Source organism: Neolamprologus brichardi, chromosome 7, assembly GCF_056152115.1.
Source record: "Neolamprologus brichardi isolate AB-2024 chromosome 7, ASM5615211v1, whole genome shotgun sequence".
Taxonomy (NCBI): domain Eukaryota; kingdom Metazoa; phylum Chordata; class Actinopteri; order Cichliformes; family Cichlidae; genus Neolamprologus; species Neolamprologus brichardi.
The window spans coordinates 31072906-31097890 of record NC_142110.1 but is presented as its reverse complement, the minus strand read 5'-3'; the positions used below and the strand labels follow the sequence as shown (position 1 = coordinate 31097890).

Sequence of the window (24985 nt, the reverse complement as noted above, 5' to 3'; positions counted from 1 at the left end):
CTGCTGGGATTTTAGGCAAATATTTAAAAATAAGACTCATTTACAGATTTACTGATTTGTGCACCTACATTATATCTTAACACTGTTAATTATTCACATTTTAACGAGAAATTATTATTTTTATTTTTTATTTTACCTTCCTGGTGTTGAGACCCTTCTCTTCTTCATCCAGATTGGTCTCCTTCTTTTGATCTGCCGCCGTGCTCTGAGCAGGATTGCAGATGCCAGCCTGGGTCCTACAAAGAAGACAATACTATTTAAAAACAGATATTTTTGATGTGACAGGCCTGTATTTTATCCATTTTAAAGCATTTGAAAGAACAGAAACACTTTTTCAAGGTCGATTTAAAAACCAGGCTGATGAAGTGGAGGCTCACATTAAAGAAAAAGCTATTTTACTGACCAGATACAGTCTGTTATGCCAGCGACACAGTACCACTAGGTGTCAGTGTTGCTGCAGGAATAAGACTGAAGGGCTGATTAGATGGAAAATGTAAAAAAGTTGTTTTATTCCTACTTGTGGCCTTTCCATTAAAACAATATAATCAGATAAAATATGAAGAGCTCTTTTGGATCAGAGCAAGAGTTTATAAAACAGGCAAAAGAAGCCCCACCTTCATCATCTCTAGCAGTTCATCCTCTGGGTGAACTCATTAGTAATAATAATCCAGTATTAAGACACATTTTAGGTACATTTTTTGCACTGTGTCAAAGTGTATTTTCATATTGCAGATTTCTGAACTTTCTAAATGTAAATAGCAATGAACACACTCTTTGTTTCACAGAGTTTAAAAAGTCACATGCATTAGCTTCATTTTTCTACCTTTATGACCATCCTGGTTATTAAATAACATTAAAAGGCACATGCGGTCCCTCAGTTTGGTAAAACTGCACCAATATGGAAATGCCAGATTCCAGACGGTAGGAATGAAGAAGTTCCTTTTCCTCTGATGAAATCAGGCTATGGAGGGGCAGCCATCTGCCCCAAGTGGTTGGGGGTAAGTGGGTCACTATCGATTTGTAAGTCATAGCACACCACTATACAACTCATTTTGAGGTTTTTTTTGGGCGTCCTTTCAAGTCCACTAAAAGTAGAAAAACAGCTGCTTGGTTTTCTTAGTTGTGAAATCCCTTTTAAACCTTGCACTTAACTCACTGTCCTTTTTAAAAATATATATTTTTAGCCCCTATACATACCATCCCATTCAGGTAATGATGTTTAAGAAATTCTCATGGAGGTTGACAACGCTGTCCAAACTGTGCTGCTGTTGATCAGGTTTGTCTGGTCTCACCTGTCTAACTTTGACACTCAGTCAGCAAAGGAAGCTGATTTTGAACCCGCAGGTTACCTCATCCACTTGAGCAGGGTTAAAGACCTCGAGAAATCAAAATAAATTCGATGCCGGGTTCACTCATGACCCCTAAGACTACTTCACAAGGAGTGTGGCAGCAGAGAAAATCAAAGAGGGTCAAAAGCACAACCTCTACAATGATGGCTGTTTGTCTTCTCATTCTTTCTGTGAACAACACGTTCGCCAGCGAACCAAAACACACTCAAGATGTCACTGACTTCACAGGCTGCGACTTGCAGGGACAGCTGAGGCTCCCAATGTTCCTCCTTTGCTTTGACAGCAGCAGATAAGAGGAAGGAGGCTGTCAGCATACACAGCAAGGGTGATAAATGCTGGTTTACAGGAAGTCCATTACCCCCAAAAATGTTTGTGTCGTGCTTCAGTCCCATAAAAGTCAGTCTGTGCAATTTTGCTCTTGAGGCTAAATAAACAGAGTCATTGTGGAGGTCTTTAGTTTTGCCTTACATAAAGCACTTTAAACAGCATCACCAGACTGTTTAGTGCACTCCAGTCTTGTAATTATCCAACTGTTTGGAACCAACTATCTTTGATTGTAAGCCTTTGTTTGTTCTGTGTAAGTGGATGTATCAGAGGAATCAGAGTGGGAATGATTCTGAGTGAATCTGACATGTTCATCTGCTAACACAATAAACAAACTAGAAAGGTTACACCAGCGCGCTGTACTATGAAGCAAGTTCTACATACCCATTTTCGTAACTGGCTCAACATACAGCAATATTAGTGGTCACATGAAGTTGGTTATCAACTTTATATGCCAACCCAGTCTTTCTTAATCTAGCTAGGAGCCCATTCACGTGAATAGATGATTTGACAGCATGTGACCAATCAAAGACATGGTTATTAAAGACATTATAAAACCTCAAAGCACTTAGAGTGTGCTGTCATTATGCAGATGTGCACAGATCCTGAAGTAGAAAGCCTGAGTAAATAAAATAAATAAATAATATTCAGAAATAAGAAATCCATTGTTGGTTTATGATAAAACGCAGTTGAATGACCTCAAGAATGAGTCTTGAGTCATGTTAGCTGAGAAGTGTGACCTTTGTATAAAAGAGGGAGGCAGCTTTTGTGTCTGGAAAGTGCCTTAAACCTGCATTCTTTTAGATGACCAGCAGGGGCAGCTACTCTGCCTGTCAGATTATATAGACATCTCTTAGAAATTGAGCCTCCTTCTCCTTTGATCTACGACCTCAGTAAACACTTTCCTGATGGGTTTATGGCCTTGATATGTAGTTTCAAGTCTAATTTAATAGAGTTTGGTTTTCTTTTTGTACACTTGGGTCCAATTTAGAGTCAAATAGATGATAAAGCAGGCTTTGCTTTAGGGCGCGACCGCCCTCAACCCTGATTCTGTACAAACTCACTCCCCAAAAGAACAAATTAGAAGCCAGAAATAAAAGGGTTTGCGTACCTGTCATCCTCTTGGCTGCTGCCTCTGTGGGTCCATTGTGATTTCCCAATCAGTTTGCTGTTTGGAAAGATCTCCTCCAATAGCTCTATAGTGGATTTACCTCCCCACGTGTCCAAGAGGGGCGCTAGAGAGGGGTCCTGCAACACCTGGAAAAAAGAAAAGAATAAAAACTAAGCACAAAAAGAAAGGTAGTCAAAATTAAACAATTTCTTGTAGTTCAAAATCAGTCATAGCATTGCACTGGAAAAGAGGGAAAAGGAGTTGCAGTTGAAGACCATAAACAGTGCAGTGAACTCCAGACCCAGGAATAAATACTGGCTGCACCTTTTTACACTGAAGAGAAACATTTTCTGACAAAGACAAATTGAGATGTATTGTTGAATTTTTGCACTTGTATTTCTTATATAAAAAATCTCAGAGATTAAAAGTGTAGTTAAATTTCTTTACACTGACAAAAAGGGGAGTTAAACTGCTCTGGCCCACTTAAGATCAAAGTGCACTCTATGTGGGCCATAATGTGAAATGAGTTGGACATCCCCGCTCTAACCCTTTAGAGAAAAGTGAAGAGGACTTGTGTGTGTGTGTTGGTTAGAAATATTATTTTCTTTGTCTTGTGATTGCCATTGTAGAACAATTTAAAAACAGAGTCATATTCTGCTTGCCTAGGGTTAGGTTTGAGGTTGTCACTGATGCTATTAAGTTATGCAACTTTTTACATTTGTAAAACACTTATCAGGTAAAGCTACCACATCACAAGCCTGCCAAAACTATTCCATGTCATTTGGGAGGCTAGGTTGGTATCTTTGAAGAAAAGTCAAACAGTTCTTAGTAAATGTCCAATTGAATATTTACTTGAAATCTCATCCCTATTAAAAAATGGGAACTCTTGAAGTAGATTTCCCCTGTTCTCTGTCTGCTAAGCCCCAAAATATTTGATGATTCCTCCACACACAAAGTCCCGAGACTCTCCAGCAAGATACAAGTTGACTTCAGACACTCACCAACTGCTGAGCCAGAGCCTCCACTCTCAGCTCTTCAGATGTCTTCTCCCTTTTGGGCAGAGGCTCGTACTCAAGGCTTAGGTTGTCCTCTGTGGTGGCGGATGTGGTGGTTGGAGTGATGGTGGAGGGTTGCATTGAAGGAAGTTGACTGGCCACAGAAGAAGAGCTGACTGGTAAAAACTGGGGAGAAGACTTTTTTGTGGAAATGGTGGAGAACTCCGAAGTGGAACTAAAGTTGGAGAAATGGGAAAATTAACAGAAGAAGAAAATAATTTTTAAAAATCAAAACAACAGTAATGACATTTCAAATAAAACACACAGATATTGTAAAACAAACCTTCCCACTGTCTCCCCCTTAGTCTCCAGCTCCAGCTCCACAGGAGGAGGTGGAGGAGGGAAATCCTCAGTGATGTTTGTCTCCCTGATTGGAGGAGAAAAAGGTGGAGAAGGAGGTGGTGCAGGATTTTGGAGGAAGACCTCATCATAGTCCTCCAGTGGTGTGCCTGTGGACGTTTCGGGAGGTTGCTGTTGGCTGACGGAGCCAAAGAGGCTGGTCTCTGAGATTCGCAGTGAGGACAGGTGGACAGTCGGATGGGAGAACGGCAGAGGAGAGGATGTGCTGCTTCTGCTACCCTTCCTTTTAGGCGAGGTTGGTGTCACTGGGGTAACTGGTTTTACATTTTCTTCAGAAAGTCCGCCTCTCATCTCTAAACTGTAGGCTCTGCCTCTGTAAGTGTGCTTTGTGGTGTCCTGTAACAGGCTGGCGTCACTCAAACTGTGTCTACTCTGTTTTTCATGTTCAACACCAGAAACGTTACTTTCTTCACCACTGCCTACGCTCACTTGCTGGATGCCAGGGAAAGTGATGCCGGCCAGATTGGCCTGGCTCAACCTCTCGCTTGATTGCCACTCATCGCTGCCTCTTTCCTGAGTCCTGGGTGGTGACAACGGGTAGGGCAGGCCAACAGAAGCTGCCAAGGTGGAGGTGCTTTGGGCACGCTGGCGCTCGCTGTTCCTCTGCCGTTCCTTACGAATGACCGGTGTTTGGGAGAAGCCTGGGATTTAAAAACAAGGAGGCAAATTCAGTGAATCCTGGAGTGTGTCATAATTGAATAATAATTAAAAAGGCTGCAAATTTCACACTTTTTAATGTTTTTTGTTTTAATTTCACTCACCTTTAGAGGGTCCTATGGGCTGGGAGGTGTTCATGCTGTTCTGGGATGGAGAGATGAAGCCTTCTGGTACATGGATGTTTGCAGGTCTTAAAGCAAGACATGAAGAAAAGAATAAAGAAAGTGAGGAAAACAGTGGTACTGAAAATATCTCTACAACTAAGCACATTTTGTTGGTTTAAAATTTGGACAGCAATGGGATATCTTATTATCTGACAATAACTGGCTCCTGGTTAGCGTTCGGCTCTAGCAGGTCAACTGACCGTCATCGATTCTGTTCCTTATAGAAAGAATTTCTAGGTATAGCCCGGAGCTTCAGTGGCCTCAGGATAATATATTTGTTTTTTGTGTATATATTGGAACCCGCGGACGTTGAGCGCAGATACAGAAGGCAGAAATGAGTTTCATCTGAAGGGTGTTTCGGACCACTGTTAGATAGGAAGAGAAGCGCAGTCATTTGGGAGGGATTCAAACTAAAGATGCTTCTACTTCACATCAAAAGGAATTGGTGATGTGGTTCAGCATCTCACTACAATGCTTTCTTGACTCCTCCTACATGGGATGGAGGACCCTAAAGAAGAGCGAGGCAAACGTGAGAGACTAGGTTTCTTGCCTGGGTGGGGAATGCCTTGGTGTTGAACTGGAGGAGGTGGGGTCAGGAGAGGGAGGTCTAAGTAACTCTGACTTCTGCCTCTGCGACCCAGACACAGGTATGTGGTAGAAAAGCATTGCACGGATGGGTGTCTCATGATTTAATTATTATTTTATCATTTTATGTCATTCCTATTCCCCAGAGAGTAAACCATAGATTATTATGAAAACTGGATGCCAAACTCACTGATGTTGGATTCACGGAATTTGCATTAGTGGATTTGCATTAATTTGACAAAACTTCTTGCAGACATAAAGTAATCGACTTTAATTAAAGTTCCAGGTCGACTGAAGACCATTAGAGAAAATTCTTCTCGGTCTGCAGTGGTTTATAGCTGCAACATTGTTTCTGGTCAGAGTGTTGACTTGTGTGTGTTTCATGTTTTCTTAAAGCATGTATGTGGGTATGTGATCAGGATGCCTCTTGGGCGTCTTCAATTGGAGGTTTTCCAGGCACTTTTAACTGGTAGGAGAGTCCTGGCTTAGACTGAGAACATGCTGGAGAGACTATAGATCACACTGGCCTAAAAACGCCTCGAGTTGACCTGAAAAAACTCACTTAGCTGGCTGGAACTGTGACCCCGGATAAGCACAAGACAAATGGATGGAAACTAGTACTGCTGCTCTAGGTGATGTTACTGGCTGTCAATCCATAAAGTAATATAAAATATATGCAATGTGTTGTTTTCAGGTTTAAATAAAGTGCTATTGACCTTTAGTTGTTCCTAACATCCAGTGTCCTAACTGTGATCTAAACTACTTTTGATCTTATCAGCTGTTTGTGCTCAGTTATCTGGATTTCTGCCCTCGTGTTCCTGGTTATATCCAGACACCAGACTGATCTGTGTAAACACACACTCAGAATTCCTCAGAATGACTTTTCACCTTCACATTTTAAGGGCAAACATATTTAAATGTCTGTAACTAATAAATCCCTGCGGACAAGGTATTGGTATTCTGTTTATTTTTCCCTCTCAGTGCCAGGGAGGTTTTCCTGCTTCTTAAAAACTCCTCATTCCTCCCTTATTTAACTCCTTCTTCTCTTTCTTACTCCATCCTTTAAACCTCTCCTGAACTCCGAGAAGGCCAATCTTCTGCCTCATTTTGTAACTTTATACCCTTTCTTCCCTCCTCTCAACTTTAAATACCATACCTCCTCTTCCCTGTTCTCATTTCATACAGATACTCCCTTCTTTTTCTCTAAAAGCTTTTCAGAAAGCTGCCTGGAGTTTCATTTCTAAAGAACAGAAGAAGTAAAGCTGTAAAACCTTCTTACACCCTCCTTCCTCTTTTTTTTTTTTTTTTACTTTTACTGGTTCTCAGTTGCTCCTCTTCTTTCCTTCTTACCACCACCTTCCGTATTCATCCTTTTCAACTCTTGTATGTCATCTGTTCCTCCTTTCACCTTCTCCTTTAGCTCTGTGTCTCCTTTAGCTGTTGCCCCTGTGCCTCCATCACCCCCAATCCCTTATATCCAGTCCTCCTTTCCTTCTTTCTCTTCCTAAATGTGTCCTCCTCTCCGTGATGCCAACAGCTGGGCACAAGATGGTTTTAAAATAGCAAAGAGCCTAAAGCAAGCATAGTCTGAGAGTCAACAGCCTTTTATGGAAGAGAGCTAAAATACCGCATTCAGCAATGAACCTGAATTCCCACGATCCCTCAGTCCTTAGTCACATTTTAAACCTTATCTATAAACTGAACAAATCGCCAGAGAAAAGGCTCTGCAGAGAGACGTTCAGGATCTTAACTTTTGTTGATTATGCATCGATGAAGACTGATTAAACTTTCAGACACTTCAAATAGCAGAATTCTTGTCCACCACGCTTCCAGTACCCTCAGGCAGGTATCTGATCTGTCCCATTGAGCCCAAACATCAAGCAAGTATCATAGCAAACCATCTTTAATCACAAGAAGATGATGACAGATGAAATCCATGCACAGGTGCAACAGAGAAACCTGCGCACCACACTTTTGTTCTACTTCTACTCTAATTTTACTCATTTACAAGCAAAGTTAGGTTATTATGCTTTTGTTTTACTGATTGTCTGACCCACTTGAGCTCACACTGGGCTGTATGAGGACCAAGAAATCACTTGCACAGTGCTGCACTTGTAAATAAAGTTCTGGATCCTTGATGGTCATATGACAGGAAAATAGTAATGAAGGACCAGAAGAACCCACCAGGTGAAACCCAGACATGGTGGTCATAGAAACGTACCTGTCGGCAGCCAGAGCACAGCGTTCATGTTCCGAGATGAAGACGCCAAACATCCGGACATCGTCTGGAAGGAAGTCCTGAAACACAAAGAGAGAAAGTGGAATAATCTATTTCTTGTAGTTTTATAAATATTAATGTATGTATGTTTAGCCAAATCAAAGCTTATAACCTCTAAAAACACTTGGCACATTAAGGTCAAGTACAAGAAATCACTTTTACTTCTTGATATCCAAGGAGTCACTGGCACCTTAATGTCAAAATAACCTTTTATATATTACAGATTTTTCCACTTTTAGGGTCACCCAAATGGAAATATTTGAAAACAGAGAATGCAAAAGCAAAAAAGCAAAAATGAAATTTTCTAGTTTCTATAAATTTGCCTATTTAACATGTGGGTAAAACCTAACCTTAAAGCAGGCCCCTGGTGACCTGGTGGAATTCCAGAAGATGCTTTCTGCAATTTCTTTCTATGATTATCCAGGTTTAGATGCAGATGGAGATGATAAATTAAAGGGTTCTGCCTTGATGTGGTTGCTGAATAATAATAATAATAATAATAATAAACTTGTGGCAGGGTCTGCGGTGCCACTGCAGGAGAGGCGGAGGCACCCGAGTGGCATCTGCAATCACGCCTTGCTGGCAGAAAGAGTCCTGTCAGGTGTTGTTGTTGGTGATGTGTGTTCGGCTGGTGGCTGGAAGCTGCAGCCGTGTGTGTTTGTGAACAGCAAACGTGTGTGTAGTAATAAAGAATTCTGAAAAGCATGGAAATGTCATTGAGTCTGCCATGGTTTAGTTACAAAACTGATTACTGCAGTCGCAGTAACCAGGTGTAATGTGTAATCACTTTATTTACTTTAATGAAATCATTCTGTTCTTATAAATCACAGTGTGTGTACAGTAGAATTATCCTTATCTGAATCAAGGGGTTTCTCTCATGTTTAACGCCTTTCTTTGAGCTCTTGGACTTTATAAATCAAGACTAGCAAGAAACACTAAATACTCCTGTTCCTGTGTCTCTGAGCTGTTTGAAAAACCCAGACAGCGCCATCAGCGATCACAAGTCTGACCACAGACCTTATCACACATTAAGACCACAAGCACTGATGTCTCTCCAGCAAGCCGACTTTGACCTGTAAACTCTCCTTTGGCATGTTTCGGCAATGATCCGGGAACATAAAGTTCTTAAATTTAACCCCTTAACATCCACCACTTAAAGGCAGGATTTAGGGTTAGGTAGCATTTTAGCCTCTAGCTTCAGTAATTAGAAGATGTTACATTTCAAATCCAGCCTTTGGCTGTCATTAAAAGATTTCTGGAAAAAAAGAGGTAAATTTAACTCAAACCCTAAACTTGGACTGAGCTGTAATGATGTTTATGTGACACAGGCAGGTCTGATTACTCAAGGAGATAAAGGATGAATTTATCCGTTACAGCATTCCTTTAAGATGCATGTAAGCACGTGTGTGTGTGTGTGTGTGTGTGTGTGTGTGTGTGTTTGTGTTTCTTATCATCTGCATCAGACAGCGCCCAGTCACCATCCCGGCTCACTGGCACCTCACAGGAAACCCTGAGGATTTGGGCTATTTCCTGTGTGACTCTGGTGCAAATGTGATCAAATAAGTGGAAATACAAACAGGTCCATGAATGCCTCTTTAGGCCAAAGTGGAGGAAGGGAACGAAGTGACAGACTCATGAAGGTTCATCAGACACCAAAACACTGCAGTGTTTTATTATCATGGCGTGAATTATCTTATCTTTCACTGTGACAATCTAAAAGTAAGCTGCAGAAATACTCAGTTTACATTACAAAGTAATGCATTCCTGTTTCATTGGCTTCTGCAGCACTGGGCTGGGTCACATGACACTGAAGTCTCTGTTGGCAAAGGCTGAGCTGCTTGTTTTCCCAAACCCTTTTTTTTATATTTGGATTATAGCGCGCTCTCTGAGTCGCTGGAACACAAAAACCTCTCTAGGACAGACGCTGATTACAGCTATATTATTTGTATCATCTGCAAACATTGACTTAAACAATTTACAAAATTGTTTGTTTACAAAAGTAAAAATTGCTTTGTTTCTCTGTTTCCTAATAGTTATGTAACCAAAATTAACAAACACTTTCACTCCTGTTTGGGAAATATTATTATTTATATTTCTATTTTGACATATTGGATTAATATAATGTTTAACATATGGACCTTCAACATTTTACCTACAGTTTAATTATCCTTCCACTACATTTTCAAATCACTATCTCACAATGGGTTAAGTTGGCAGCTGCTGCCTTTTGAATCTTGAAGTTTGAAAATAAAACTTTGTTTTATTGTGATGTCACAGCTGGTGGCTGCATGCAGGGCGCTTGATGTGCATCTTCTGATCTTTTTAACCTGACGCTTGATGGTCGGTATGATCGACAGAGTGATGAGAAAAAGCTAGAAAAGGTGAGATGTTGTGTTATTTGTTATTTCTAAAGTCCCAATGTTATTAGCATATAACTGGAAGATCCTTCCTATTACAGAAATGACAATCAATCTCTAAAATGATCAATTTTTTTTAGATATACTTATTACTGTAATTTTATTTATTATATGTTCATTATAGTTCATTAAGGACCACTATATATAAATAAACAGGGAAGGCATAAAGAAAGGAAAGGAAGGCCTCCCATACAGAACCGAGCAGGAAGCAGATACGACAGCTAGCTCATGAAGAGGAGGAGGTAGGGTGGAGGTGGCTTGTAGATGCGCTGCAGCTTCCTATATGAGATTTGGCAAATGGATGAGTAGAAGGCTATCTGAACTAGAAGCTGGTGTGCTGGCATGAGATTGGCTGCTTTTTCCTTGTCTCCCTGAAAGAATGATTTCTTGCCTCTACATTCACAACAATGACCGCTGTGAGCACCGCAGCGGAGCAGAGTTTTACCTCATTTAGTCTCTCCATGATGGGGGACGAACGAGAGCGAAAGTGCTGAGGGGGGGCTCGCGTGTCCTCGGATCGCTCCAGGAGATTCTCAGCTGAGGCTGACTTCCCTGTTTTGTGAACTGACCCAGCCTTCTGCAGAGCAACATTGAGCTGCTTAGACAGTCCCCGGTTGACTTGAGGTTCTGCAACCTGCTGTTCACGGCCCAGGCTCGGCTCTCTGATGGATGACTGGCTGTGTCTCCTGAGCTCTGCTTCAGGAACAAGATCCTGGTAGATCTGATCAAGAGTGGAGCCAGAAGGAGTGCTAAGAGAAGAAAGCAGGAGACAGGAGAAGATTTAACGTTTTATAAAACCGGGAGCCACCAAAGTCACCAAAGCATCCTAAACAATGCTACTAAGAGAATTAGATTCAGCTGGGGCCTGTTCTTGCATACCTTGATGGTGGGTGAGCTGGTGGCCTTGGTGTGGTGACCCTGCCTGGGTAGAAGAAGTTAGACTGGTGGCTCCGCAGGTCAGGAAGAAGAGTTGAGTCGAGGTGCTTCTCCCCCTGAGGAGAAGCTGGACATGGGTCTTGGAGGGAGAGCAGGCTGGAAGCGGAGGAGAGGCTGAGGGAGTCTGAGTAACAGGAGGAGGCTGAAGACATAGGAAAGGAAGAAAAGTGATTTGCCTTATACCTCTCACTTAAACCTTTCATTTATCCATGTATCAAACCTCACTGCTCCACCTTTCTGCCTGGATACTTTACCAGTCACCTGCACCCACCTGCATGGTTAACATTTTCAGGCTGAAAATAAGCACTGCGAGGCCTCGAGAAGCTCCTCTGTCCTCCCTCATCTTTCCTCACGCCTCTCTTCCTCTCCATGTACTTAGCGAGAGCTTCTTGCTGCACTTGTCGCAGGTCGGGCCTTGATATGGCATTCTGAGAAGCTCCGCTCCCAACAGAACCTGCAGCAGGTTCAAACACCTTCCGACGGTCTGCCACACTGGTTTCTGGAAGAGAAAGAAAAAAATGGATTTCAGTATTTCCAGCAAAGTAATTAAACTGGAATCATTTGAATAATTTGTTTACCACACGAAGGCAAAAGGAGTTTGCTTTTAAAAGTTGGAAATCTTACCTCCTCCACGCCGGAATAAGGACATGGTCTCTGGGTCAGAAATCCCAACCTCATTCATGTTCTCTGGTTCTGAGTATGAGCGCTTCTTCTGGTCTGCCGTCAAACGCTTGCGGCCACAAATCCGCCGTGAAGGAGGCTGTCCAACGGGTGGGACGCTGGGGAGGGGTGGTGGGCTAGAGCCTCGAACATCGGGAGTAACCAAGTGCCTCTCCTTGGGTGTGTGAGGGGAAGTGACCAGAGGTTGTGACTGTGGCGGGATGACAATGCCCCGTGGCTTTGGCATGGTTGTGGGGCCTTTTTTCTCCAGTGAGTGGTATTTGGGAGGGACGGGTGGAGGCTGCTGGCTGCCAGAGGAGGAGACAGAAGGAGGAGCTGGAGCAGGCTGGGCACTGCCCGATGAGGTGAGGTCCCTCCGTCTGAAAGAGGTGGATCGTAGGACCTTAGACTGGGCGTCTTTCAAGGAGTCCCTGTAAGATCTGTTTGGAGAGACATTTCTTGGATCAGGATCATCGCACTGAGCTGTTGGATGTGCCATTGTGATGACTTGTTGAAGGACTCTGACCTGTTTGTGGATGTGTCCTGCATTGGGGCCATGATCTCTTGGATTTCCTGTTTCCAGGGGAAGTCCTTGCTGCTGTCCTCCTCCTTGGATCCATCTAGATGGAAGCTGCTGCGACTCCTCTGCAGGGCTGAAACTGGATCTGTTGGAGTTCTGAACATCACACAGAAATTTAACCAACACTTTTTAGACCAGTAGTTAGTTATATACTCATCTGTATTTTCAGAATCACTCTACCTGGGTTTCATATGCTCACTGCTGCCTCCTCTGTAGCTCGGAGTCCTTTGGACTTTGATGCCCTTGGTGCTTCTCTCCAGCATGTTTCTGAGGTCCTCTGTTCCACAAGGAGCGCTGTGGCCTTTGTCTGTGATCTGATTCTGAATAAGGAAGCATAAAGCATTGAAAGAAGCTAAGCATAAGGAAGCCTTTTCACTTCTGAGATCATCAGAAGAAATATTTTAATCTTGTTTGCAGTTACCCGTAGATGGGCCTTGTTGTGCGAGGTGCTGTGACTGCGCTGCTTTCCGTTACGTTGTTGACGTTCGAAGCGACTGACTTTCTCCAAAACAGAAAGGCTGCGAGCGGGCCCTTGGGGGGCATTGCTTTCAGGGCTGCCACATCGCTGGACCTCGGCAAGGGCGAGCTCCAGGCGGGTCAGTGGGTGCTCTTTGTCTTTGTCCTGCTCTCTGTGGTCCCAGTTCTGGTAGTGCAGAGCGGATGAGTCGCTGAGGTGCCGGGGAGAATGGTGTGAGGCAGAAGAGGGTGGAGCCTGAGGCTGGGGCTGACCATGTGAGTGGTTGGGTGGAACCTGTCCAAGGGCGAGCCTGGAAGATGCTACAGGCTCTGAATGAATGCTGGACTGGTCTACTGATCTGAAAAGAGATCAAAGGCATCATAGACGTGAAGTGGCCATTGATTTGAAATCAGACTCTGATCTCTTGAACAATCATGAACTTTTGAAGACCCCACCCACTCTAACTGTACCTGTTTTGGTCTCCCAAGGACTGGACAGGTGCGTAAGGGTTGCTCCTCTCCTGTGATGATGCGCGCCTGACTTCAGGGGCTGAGTAATTTTGGGGAATATGGAAATCCTGTTTCTGCTCTTGGACGCTCTGATGATTTTGGGCTCTTTGGACCACTGTCTCGCTCTCTGTTCCCCCTCCAATAGTTTTGATGTGTGGGTTGTAGGGTCCAAAGTTGGACTCTTCCTGTTGATGCCTATCAAAAGCATGATACTGAATTACCACCAAAAGCATTTTAATGCTGGTTCTATCCAAAAACCGCAGTCCTTCTGAGCACCGAATCTGGCTCCAAAAGACTCACAAAAAGGTCCAAATTAGATGTTCATAGCCTGGTACAAAGATCAGCTAATTTCCCCCTTCATTCCTGTACAGAAGGGCCACCTGTTTGGATTTCAGTAAGGTTTAAAGTTAGGGGCGTGGGTGCTGTAGAGTTCACCTCCACTACTGCATCCACTGAGCTGGATCATGATGGATGCAGTTTGATAACCAAGCTGAACATTAAGCCCCCCCGCCTCGAGCTAAATATGGTTACTTCTGACTTAATGCAACAAATGCTAATGTTGCTTCAAAACTACCAGAAAGAAATGCATGATGTCTATGACTTTGGCAAAACATGACTGTTGTGGATGTATTGGGAAAAACAAAAAGATTAAAAGAAGGGGTTATTTCTCTGAGAAGTAAGAACAGTTTTGCTAACATGTTTTAGATGTTAGCTAAATAGAAAGCAAAAGAAACACAGAAGTCTAAACAAACCATCACCTGTCTGTTGGGTAAGAGCTGTGGGGGTAGGATGAAGTGTTAGTTTGGTATCCATTTTCTGTGGCTGACATCCTTCCATCTCTCTGCCCCTCTGTTGCTCCTTCATGTTGTGTTTGCCGGTTGCTCTCCTTGGCCAAGGCTGGGTAGACTCCACAGGGGCCTGGGCTGGGGGAGTTGGGCATCTGTGCGTAGTGTGGCTCAGGCTGGGGAACGGGGTAAATGCTGGTAGGAAGGATAAACCGGCTGGCCTGTGGCGTGGGGCCTGCAGATCCAGAGGAAGGCCCGGTAGGGGACGGGGGTTGAGGAAAGCCTCCACCCTGACGGGGCCTTGTGGTGGGGCTGCTCTCTGGACTCTTCTCCATCACCGTGTGGAGCTGACCCTCAGCACCATACGAGCCTTTAGCTGAAGCAACAGTCAGAGTTAGTCAGTTTTCTCATCTATACAGTATAAAGCTACTAAAAAGTCATGTCATATATCATTGTCTTCGTTTGAACCTGTTTCTACATGTTTAATTCACGGAGCACGTAAATGCAGACATTACCTAAGGCAACGTTACCACTGGAGTGATGCCAGGAGCCTTTCTGCAGAGAACTAAGAGAGATTGAAAAACTTTTGATTAGATAAAATAGTTTAAGTGACTTTCCAATTTACACAAGTAGAAAATATTTCACAACTAAAGTAAACTACTGCATCGGATATGGCTGCTTTACAAACACATGGCGCCATTCTGCACACTGTCTGTATTATAAAGTATTACATAATAACACTCTGCATTATATTGACTCATACTGCAGCTTATAGTGCACACCAATCTATTGTGTTGTACCAGGATGTGTTATATAAAAAGCAGATGGTTCTTGGGTACAGCATGTTGAATTGTAGAGTTGCATATTTTACTATATTGTACTGAATATCATAAAGCATGGTATCATATTGCATTGTATCACTGCATGTCAGTTATTTTAGATTATTTTAGATTTAGATAAATTATATCACATTGCATTACACATTATTGTATTGTATCATAACAAAGCACACTATATTACCATTACGTAGCATATGATATCACATTGTAATCACAATCTATGAACACAGTACTGTTGTGTCATAACATAACATATCATATTGTGACACATGTTTAGTTCACCTTTTCCCACTGCAAACTGAAAGTTATTGTAAAGCATTGTAAAATCAAAATAATTAAATTCTTACTTGGCAAAGCTTCAAAGAAAAACACTTCTCAATAACTTGGTGCCCCAAGTTCAAAGGAAAAAAAAAGTGAAAGTAAAATGGACTTATTCTATCCAGTAAGCCACATGGCTTGATACAAATAGAAATATTGTGCAATATAGTAAATTCTTATACTGAAATAAAAGATGATGACACAGGATTTCTCTGAGAAGTCAGAAATTAATCAAGCACAACACTAAGCCACTAAAACTAATTTTTCTGTTCAGGAATGCAAGTAAGTAACTGTAATTTGACATTTTATTAAAAAAAATAATAATGTGATTTTTTTATTTACTAAAACAATACATTTGAACATGCATTATTAAGAACAATAATTGTATTTTAACATTAAAAACAACATTTTCATTAACCCTTTAAGACCTACCATAGAACCAAGTCCGCCAGAGCTTATATTATATTTTTACTTTTATTTTTGTAGGTACCATTTTTGGGAGCATTTCAAGTTGATATACATCAATACAACCATTATAGCCCAAATTTTAATAATAAGTATGCATTAAATGCATAGTAACTATATAAATTGTAAAGTGCAATTTATGTAGTTACTATGTGCACACAAAAAGTGCAATAAACTACAAAAAAATTTAAAATCGTTTTTGTTTTTTTAACATATATTTCTAGTTAGAGAAATATAAGAGGCTTATCCCTCAAAACTGCAAATACAAAAAAGTTGCACAAAATAGTTTCCCACCACAGGAAATTTATTTTAAGTGTCTTCATAGTTTTATTTTTGAAATACACCAATTTTTATATACTGCAGGAAAAACGAAAATAAATATTATAATGCAAATTTGCAAAAAAAACAGCATATGCATCAAAATAAACTATTTCCAGCAGGGCAATATGAGTCCTAAGCATCCCAGAAACGACACAGAAAGTCATAAAGTCAAACATAACTTTTAAAAACACCAGTATAGGCTCATAAGGCCCTGATGGTAAAAACTACATTTCCGCAAAAGGACGTCACTTCCGGTTTCGGGCAGGACATGGCGGACATGTGATAGTTCGCGCTGATGGACGTAGGAAGTGTTACAAACAGCTGATCAGAGCGGCAAAGCCTGTTTCTGGAATATTATCTTTTTGTTGCTGCAAGTGCTTTTTATGCAGTTTTTACAAAGCTTTATGTGGAAGGAAACTGTGACCTAGGACAAGCTGATGGCATAAGATGTAAGTACAACTCCTCCGGTTTCATATGCAAAAAAAATTATTGCGCTAGCTCACGTGGTTGCAGTGCTACCGGGATTTAAGAATAGTTATGCAAAACAGAGCGTGCCCGCTCCGACCGGCTTTAAAGAGTTAAAGAGCCTTCTCATGCTGCTGGATTAACCATTAAAATGACCAATACGGTTAATTTAGGGTTGCTGTGTCATAAACCATACACTGGGTGTCGCTTCAATAAATTTGTGAAGCACTGAATGAGAATCAATGTTGACTCTGACTTCATGGAACCTGGTTACCGTAGTGATCTGGCGTGCTCCAGACTGGACCAGGAGTTTGGTCTCTCGTGGCTCCTGATAACGGCATAGCTATCACTGCGCCTTGGTGGAGCAGGCGCCCCCTTCAGGCTCTCATAGGAGCTGCGGTTGGCTGCCGGGGCCCATATTGGTCCTACACTGTGTCTGTTTGATGCCGGTGCCCCACCGCTGCTGCTGCTGCCACGGTAACAGACCCCGCTAACTGAACCTGAAACCAAGAGTACAATGGACAAATAATGATGTTACTGAATCAAAGTTACCATACCTGAAAACATGAAAAACATTCCAGTAACAGAAACTTTACCTTCCAGATCTCGACCTATCCCTGACCTGGCTCCGCCCCCGCTTCTGGAGTCGCTGTTACGTAAGAACACGGCAGAGTTGGAGTTCAGCTCGCGCTCCTGAAAGATGCCCTGCTGGGTGTCGTAAACTGACGGGGCGTAACGCATGTCAGCCTGGTGCATCTCGCCACTTCCCCCTGCTCTCTGAGGGACGGTGTCCAGTGAACTGGAGCGCTCTGTGCTGATTGAGGGGGTGGAGGCGTGGTATTCTTGGATGCTGGAGCTAGTGGAGAAAGAGTAATAGGCAGAGTCTCTCTTGCTGTGCAAGTGTTCAATGCTGTTGGACGACCTGGAACACAACAAGTAGTTCAAGACTGTGACACTCCCGATCTCACTGATTAAGGTACAGACATTACAGAGATTTAACGTAATATCCATCAGGTTGTCAGTAACATGTTTAGAGTTAGGGAATATTTCTGGAACTTTTTTTTCCCCATTTAATATACCCAGACAGAGCTTTTACCCCGACTGCACACCAAATCCCTGTAACTTGATTTGAAAGGCATTATCTTCTACTTTCTGAAACTAGGCTGGTTTACCAAGTGGCTTAAATGTAACCTAAGTTTAATTGGTTCAAAGACAACCTCTTTAAAACCACCAGGCCATCAGTGACTGAACCAGGGACAGGTTTAGGTTTAGGGTTAAGTTCTATTTGAGCACCATGCTAAGCAGGTAAATTTTGAAGACCTAGCTGTTCAGTTTCAAAAGACCTCTAAGGCTACGTTCACACTGCAGGTGAAAGCACATCAATCCAACTTTTTTGACGATATGCTACCCATATCCGATCATGGTATTACAGTGTGAACAGCACAAATCCGATATTTTCAAATCCAATCTGGGTCACTTTTGTATGTGTTACTGAATCTGATACATATCTGATGTTTTAGAAAGCGACTGCTGTTTGAATGGTCATGTCGCATTAAATCCGTCTTTTACGTCGCTGACACAAGACAGACGGCAATTATCAGCGCGGGAGAAGACATCGTGAACGCTTCCTGGCCATCCCGTGTAGATGTCAGTGAAACTGTTGGGAAGACAATGCTGGAAAAACGTGAACATTTTATTTGTTCTGTATAAAGAAATCTGCAACTATCCTTTGAAGCACCGCTCCTCTGTAAAACAGTAATAAGGATAATTATTAGGCCATATTTAAATAACAAAATAACTTTATAACTTAAAGCAAAATTGGGAAACGTAAAGTCCGAAGTCTTTATATTAAGGGGCATCAGTCAAACAATACTGTTTGCTCTGGGTCTAAACAGAGCGCGTTGTGTGTGATGTCTTCTTTTGCGCATGCGGGCCGCTTTGAGGGTTCACACTAGAGCGCGTTTGCTGTCACATTTTATTTGTAGTGTGAACAAGCAGACAAAAAAATTGGATTTGATCAAAAAATCGGAATTGAGCATTAAGACCTGCAGTGTGAACGTAGCCTAATTTACTTTGGCATTAGTTTCACATTTGGATGTTTCAAATAAGTGAAAATATATAAAAAGGGCTGGATGCCTCTCTTTGTGCCTTCAATGTAACGTCAGTTTTACATTTTGAAGGTAAAACTGACAAATGATTTATATACAAATTAGTATTGGAGTTGCTGTTAGACTGACTTTTCAGCTTATACCTAACAATTGCTGAGGAGTGTTTGGTTTACGCACCTGGCTGAGGACAGCTGGTGGCAGGAGGAGTAGGCCGGGTGGGGTCCACTGAGTCTGTGGTGGGCCAGTGAATGCTGGTGCTGAGCTCCAGAGTGAAGCTGGGAGGACTGGGGATGGTCCAGACTGTCCATGCTGCCCCTGGAGCTGTACTGGTCCGGACTCTTCCTCAGGTAGCCAGAGTCAAATCCGCCAGACAGATCGTTGGTCGAGACACTGAGAGACAACAACTCTTACATTTAGTGCTTAATTTCATTAAAATCTAATTAGAACCAATCACAAAGTACAGTTGAGGCTGGTGAGATGTTGCTAGTTTGTAGCTATTTTGTCAAAATTTACCTTAGTAGGACAATGACGATGAGTTTGAACCATGAAGGGCATTTTAGACATCCCAGCCTCAACATCTGGACACCGCATTACATCTCAATTTCTTTTTTATGCACGAGAGTCACCACTCCAGTGGTCAATAACATGCTTCCATCTCCTTATGAGACACTTTCACACAGTCCAACAAATGAGCTTGCTGCCTCTGATTCAGCACTGTTTGTAGTGAAGCCAAGCCTCTCTTTGAAGAGATGTTTGATTTCCAAGTGTCTTTTTAGCTTTCTTGGTGTCATGTTTGCATTAAACAACTGTGGAAAGATGACTCACTCGGGCTCACGCTTTCATGACATGGTCTGCTGACAGTTTTGTCTTTCCTAACCACCAGTGCAGCTGTGGATCAACTGGATCAGCTGCGCTGGTGGTTAGCTGTGGCTTGATGTGCCACAGTTGTATGATTTGCACCATCTGCCTACTGCAGAATTAGACTTTTTCTTAAAGGACTTTCTGGGAGAAATCATATAGTAAGGGGAGATATACTGTATAGTGCTGTAGTAATGTACTGATGCATGTAACTACTGCTAATGAGATAAAGAGTGAGTTTAAAGGAAATTATCCCAACAAGAACAAATGTTTTCTCACAGAATGCATGAATCTCTTCAAGTATAAGAAACTGTCCCCCCTCACAGTGGTGTGGATCATCATTTGTTTTTTTAGAAACATATAGAAAGAGAAGATGGTGTTGATAACGTTGGAAATCTCATTGAATGGCTCTTGGTAACGATACATTTCTGTGATGATTGGATTGTTGTTGAAGGTGAGATGAAAGCTTTTTTTCTCTCCTCCCCCATATCATCCATTCTAGAGCTTTAGTTACTGCTTATATTATAGATAAAGTTACCCAGCAGTACTTAAGTGATTAAATCAACTCCAAATGCTACATTAGAGTGACATAAACATTAATAAATCAATAACTGTGATCTATGTTAATGATTCTGTGTAATGAGCACTTTTACTTTAAGTATGTTTTGGAGCAGAAAGGTTTGTTTCACCACTTTGCAAAATACTTGAAAAAACTTTGCAGTAACATAAACTCTACTCTGCAGATCTTGCAAACTTTCCAAAAGTGGCACTGCAAAACATTCACTGTATGAGTGCACCCAGCTGCACAAGCCTGAAAATGTTGGCCTGTGTTTTCTACACCAGTTTTCTACCCTGAATTTATTTAGGATCAAATATTCTGATTTCCCGTGCTCCCCTTACTTTGTTCGTGCCACCCCACATAAAAAAAGCATCCTGAAAAAGCCCCTGTTGCACAGCACAAATGTTCGGCCTTATGCTCGAGTGGAGAGCTGACAGACTGCTCAGACTGGCATTGTAGCATCTCTTTGAAAGTGACTCAGGCTCTTAGAGAAAAAAAGGGCCAGAACGCCGACATGATGAGGTGTGTGTTCTTTACAACCAGCAGTTGTAAAGCTGGTGATCCGCAGCTGAATGCACCGCTACCTCACTCTGAATGACTGACTGGAATGTAAATGCGCATTGACGTCACAGTTTGACCCACCAAGTCCTTCAACCGAACACAATGCGATTACGACTGTGGAAAAAGAGGACAGCGTCTGCTTGTCTTCACGGACTTCTGTGAGTCTAACTTCACTTTCAGCATCCATCTCTTCGTCAGCTGGATGTCTCATTCTCTGTGTTTTAATCCCACCTCTACTCAGGGGATTAAGGAATGCAAAAATATTATGCTACATCAGGACAACCAAGTGTGTGAGTGTATGTGTGTTTGTGTGTGTGGATGAGTAGGGGTTTCCATGGGACCTAAAAGAGGGGGGAGGTGGGCTTAAGGAACGCCAATGCTCCGTTCTCCCTCATAGCCACATCAGAGGCTTTTATTTTCCCTCTCACTGGTGCTTCAAAGAATCAGTAATGTAACTTCCTTTGACCAGCAGGTCCACTTCACATAAAACATGTAAAGTTAACTGGCCATGGTGCCTGTGACCTCCAGTGTCAACTGTGATAGGCTCCAGCCAAAGGGCAACCTCTGGGGGATGAAAAATTCAGCCAATGTGAAAATGGCAGGGCTGGCTCCAAATGTGAGTCTCATGTTAAAATGTCCAAGTTCAGCCATGTCAGCTACTATCACCATTCTTCAGAAAGACTAAAGTGGATCCAAGTATGCAGACAGATGGAGAAAGGTGGATGAAAAAGAAGGAACTTTATTACTCAGAAACGCCCTGCATGATGAGGCAGGCTGTTGCTAATACAGTAAATGATATAAAACAACAAAAATGCAAAAGAAGGGAATCAGGGTTAGTAGAGACCACCACCTGGTAAAGACTGAGGGGAAACATAACAATTAAATACACAGCAGTGAAAGAAGGATAATAAGAAACAGGTGAACTCAGGATAGGAAAAAAAACCCCAGATAAAACAAACAAAGGAAGAAGTAAAAATACAGAAAGCCACGTGAGGCTCTAACTTTCAAAATAAAACAAGAACTGAAGGACAACGTTCTGTTTTGAAGCCTCAAGCTTCAAAATGTCTTTTTTCTCCATCTGCTTGTCAATGGCAAGTCATTCATCACTGAACACATCTCATATAATTCTCCTTTAGAAACCTCAGGTTAACCAAAATTTACCAAATACGCAATGCTTTATTCACTATGACCCAAAATGAGTGACTGAGCCCATGAACTCATTAGGAAAGTGTCGACCGAGCTCAAGTCCAAATGTCGCATAGGTTTCTACTACACATTTCAGAGTGTAGTAGATCATTAAGCATGGATATAAAATGAACTTCAGAGGCCACTAGCAGTGCAGACAAACTGGCTTTTAGACACTCCAGGATTCAGGGGGTCAAAGTTCACATCCTTTGTGAGACAGCAATAAGCAGCTGTGTCTCTTGTCTGTTCTGTTATGCACCACAGGGTCTTAAACATTAAGTTGGTCGTGACAAAAAAGAAACACCAACATTATAAGGCAACATTTATAAATAACATTTTGTAAAATAAGATTAGCTTTTAAATAACACAAAAATGAAGGAAGTTTGGCTGTATCACACGGGGTCTTTAGACTAGACTAGACTATGCATGTATATCGGCCTGAGATGAGACAAGATATCATGTGAGTGTCTGCAACCATGAACTTTGACCTTCTGAGTGACTTACAGATAGTGGTGTTGAGTAAACCTACAATCCAGACTTCTAAACATGTCCTCAGACTGTGCTGGAAATGTTTGAGGTCAGGCAGGTCTCAGGCTCTTATTTTGACAGCAGATCAATAAGTGCTATAACCTGCAGGGTGCGCCTGTAAGGAGGGTTATTTACCACAGCTGCTGGTTGTAAACGCAGTTCTAAAGCTGATGATCAGCAGCTCAAGTGCTGTTATCGCATTTACTGGAATGACCATAAATGTGTATATGTGTTTATTACCACAATATTATTGCCTTCCTACCTCCAAGAACAAGCATCCACTGAATCTACAAGTCAAGTTATCTTTGACTCTACTGACTTCTCCAGTTATTAACTTCTGTCTGGATGTTTGAGATGTTAAAAGAAAGGAGATTTACTTTTTTCATATGTAGTGATGTCCAGATATCTGAGGCCAGTAATGAAGATGCATTTGTTTGAAACATGACAATGTTTGGTTTAATGACATATCCCAGCATGAACTGACAATATTCAATTAGAAATCAAAACTTGAGCAAAATCTCACTCAGGAAATGGTGAAAATGATAATATACTGAACATCAGGGGCTTTGATAATCATTAGATATATATATAGCAAACACTAACCTGGTGTGGTAGTTGTGGTGCCACGTGCTGCTCATGCTGTCCATTGCTCCTGGGTCCAGCTCCTGCTGGCCTTCATCGAGCTTCGATGAATGCCATGAATGAGGACGAGATGCCGGCTCAGTGCGTCTGTAGGGTGAAAACAGAGAGAGGGATTTAGAGTGTGTGAAGTACTGGACAGTGTGACCTCCATTTCTAAATGCTGTGATTAAGGGTTATGAGGGTTATAAGCACGACATTAGTTAGCTGTGAAGGATAGTGCAGGGTAAGCCAGAGTCCAAATCTGAGATAAAGCTAAAGATAAAACCTAACCAAAGTTCCAGGTCAGCCGCTATCAACCAAGCCAAAAACTATTCTAACCTAAAACCCAACCCACCTCAACATTCAACCTCAGACCCAATTGCAGACCCGATTGTGACCTACATTCCAATCCAATCCAAGCAAAGCCCTCAAATTCAATATAAACCCAATCCTAATCTAACCCCCAGTCCAAGATAAAAATAAGCACAAAGCCTAATTTAACCCAGTTCCAGGTCAGCCACTATCATCAAAAATCCAACCCAGCTGTTACCCCAAACCCCCCAAATCTTAACCAAACTCCAGTCCAATCCAAGCCTAATCTACAAATTCAGGTAAGACACCATTATCAAAATCCAGCCCAACCCTAATCTAAATCTAACTCAGACCAATCTTAACCAACCATAACCTGAGCCCAACCTCCCTGTGGGTAATGCATTTAAAAGCAACACAATACAGGAATCACATTACATTTCACTCTAATCAAACAATGAATCAGCTGCTCAGCTGCTTGTTACAGATGTGTTACACACGTTTTTCAAGCATCTGCAAAATGGACAGAACAAAAAGCTTTCTTTTCATACGTTCTTGCACAACAATCGTCTTGCTGTATGGAGGATTAAATGATCTTTTTCAAAAAAATAAACATCATTTGCTTGAGAAATTCTTCCAAAAAGTCATGACAGATAGGCAAAACAGGCAACTCCCTCGGGGCTCTTGTTTATATGATATCATAATTTGATTTGTGGCATCATATTTAACCAATCAACTAAATATTTCAGCAGTTCAGTTGGTTTCTGGATATTCTTGAGGATAATGAATCACTGGAAGGTTAACAATGATCCAAAACAGCACATTTTTTTGCCCAATTTTCTCTGAGAAGGTTGAATCAGCTATGGATAAACTGATGAATAAAACCAGTATATTTATTTTTATTTTTTTGTTGCTTGGGGGGCCTGTTAAACATTTCTTGGTTCTGTTGAGTGAATCTGAATTTTGGTTCTTCTGTAGTGGTTTCACTTCATGCGACACTGTTAGGCTGACCTCAGGCAAAGTTGACAAATTCATCTGTACTTTGAGCTAAACAGATGTTCGTGTACTCACACTAACTGCAATTTTTTTTTCTAAAACTTTAATTTTAATGTAGCACAGCAACAGTTCTTATGTAATTCTCATATACATGCTGTGTATTAGGTAGTAGTGAGGATTCTTACAAACGGCTGCACCACATACAACATTAAACCACATTCCCAGTTTCACTCTGCACATATCTTCATTCATAGAGCCATTAGTTGCCTCAAATCACTGCAGGGATTCAACCCCTGAAAAGAGATTATTATCAGAGCTGGAACCCCACCCGATCAATTCAGCATTAAATAATATCCCACTGCATCCTCCCACATGCACACACAGCTGCACGGCCTCATTCCACTGAGATCTGACTCACCTTCTGCCTATCTCTGCCTCTCCCTTCCATTTCCAAGGAAGGGAAAAAGTTACTGAAGTGTTTCAATGAATGTACGACAACACCAGGAAATTTAATAATACACATAAAAAGTAATAATCACAATGAAATGCTTTAAGACACAGCTTCCAAGTGGTCATTCATTACAGTGTTTTAATGTTTAACAATCTAGTAGGTGCCTAGCTTTCT

At 41.8% G+C, this 24985-nt stretch overlaps 1 protein-coding gene across 3 annotated transcripts in view; it reads right to left on the bottom strand.

The window, feature by feature from the left end:
* shroom3 (shroom family member 3) overlaps positions 1-24985 on the bottom strand; it is a 66070-nt gene that overhangs the window by 5795 nt on the left and 35290 nt on the right. For 2 of the 3 annotated variants that reach the window (XM_006782097.3, XM_035916140.2), the window contains 20 exons: positions 23038-23163; positions 18921-19133; positions 17232-17557; positions 16910-17135; positions 14743-14792; positions 14201-14603; positions 13404-13637; positions 12898-13291; positions 12657-12796; positions 12423-12572; positions 11861-12336; positions 11508-11735; positions 11180-11378; positions 10746-11049; positions 7827-7903; positions 4961-5046; positions 4123-4840; positions 3786-4014; positions 2785-2930; positions 137-236 (listed from right to left, as the gene is read on the bottom strand). In XM_006782097.3, the coding sequence (XP_006782160.2) occupies positions 137-236; positions 2785-2930; positions 3786-4014; positions 4123-4840; positions 4961-5046; positions 7827-7903; positions 10746-11049; positions 11180-11378; positions 11508-11735; positions 11861-12336; positions 12423-12572; positions 12657-12796; positions 12898-13291; positions 13404-13637; positions 14201-14603; positions 14743-14792; positions 16910-17135; positions 17232-17557; positions 18921-19133; positions 23038-23163 (4825 nt within the window). Of the gene's footprint in view, positions 1-136; positions 237-2784; positions 2931-3785; positions 4015-4122; positions 4841-4960; positions 5047-7826; positions 7904-10745; positions 11050-11179; positions 11379-11507; positions 11736-11860; positions 12337-12422; positions 12573-12656; positions 12797-12897; positions 13292-13403; positions 13683-14200; positions 14604-14742; positions 14793-16909; positions 17136-17231; positions 17558-18920; positions 19134-23037; positions 23164-24985 lie in introns of all 3 variants that reach the window. The other variant, XM_087843487.1, reaches the window with a different exon arrangement.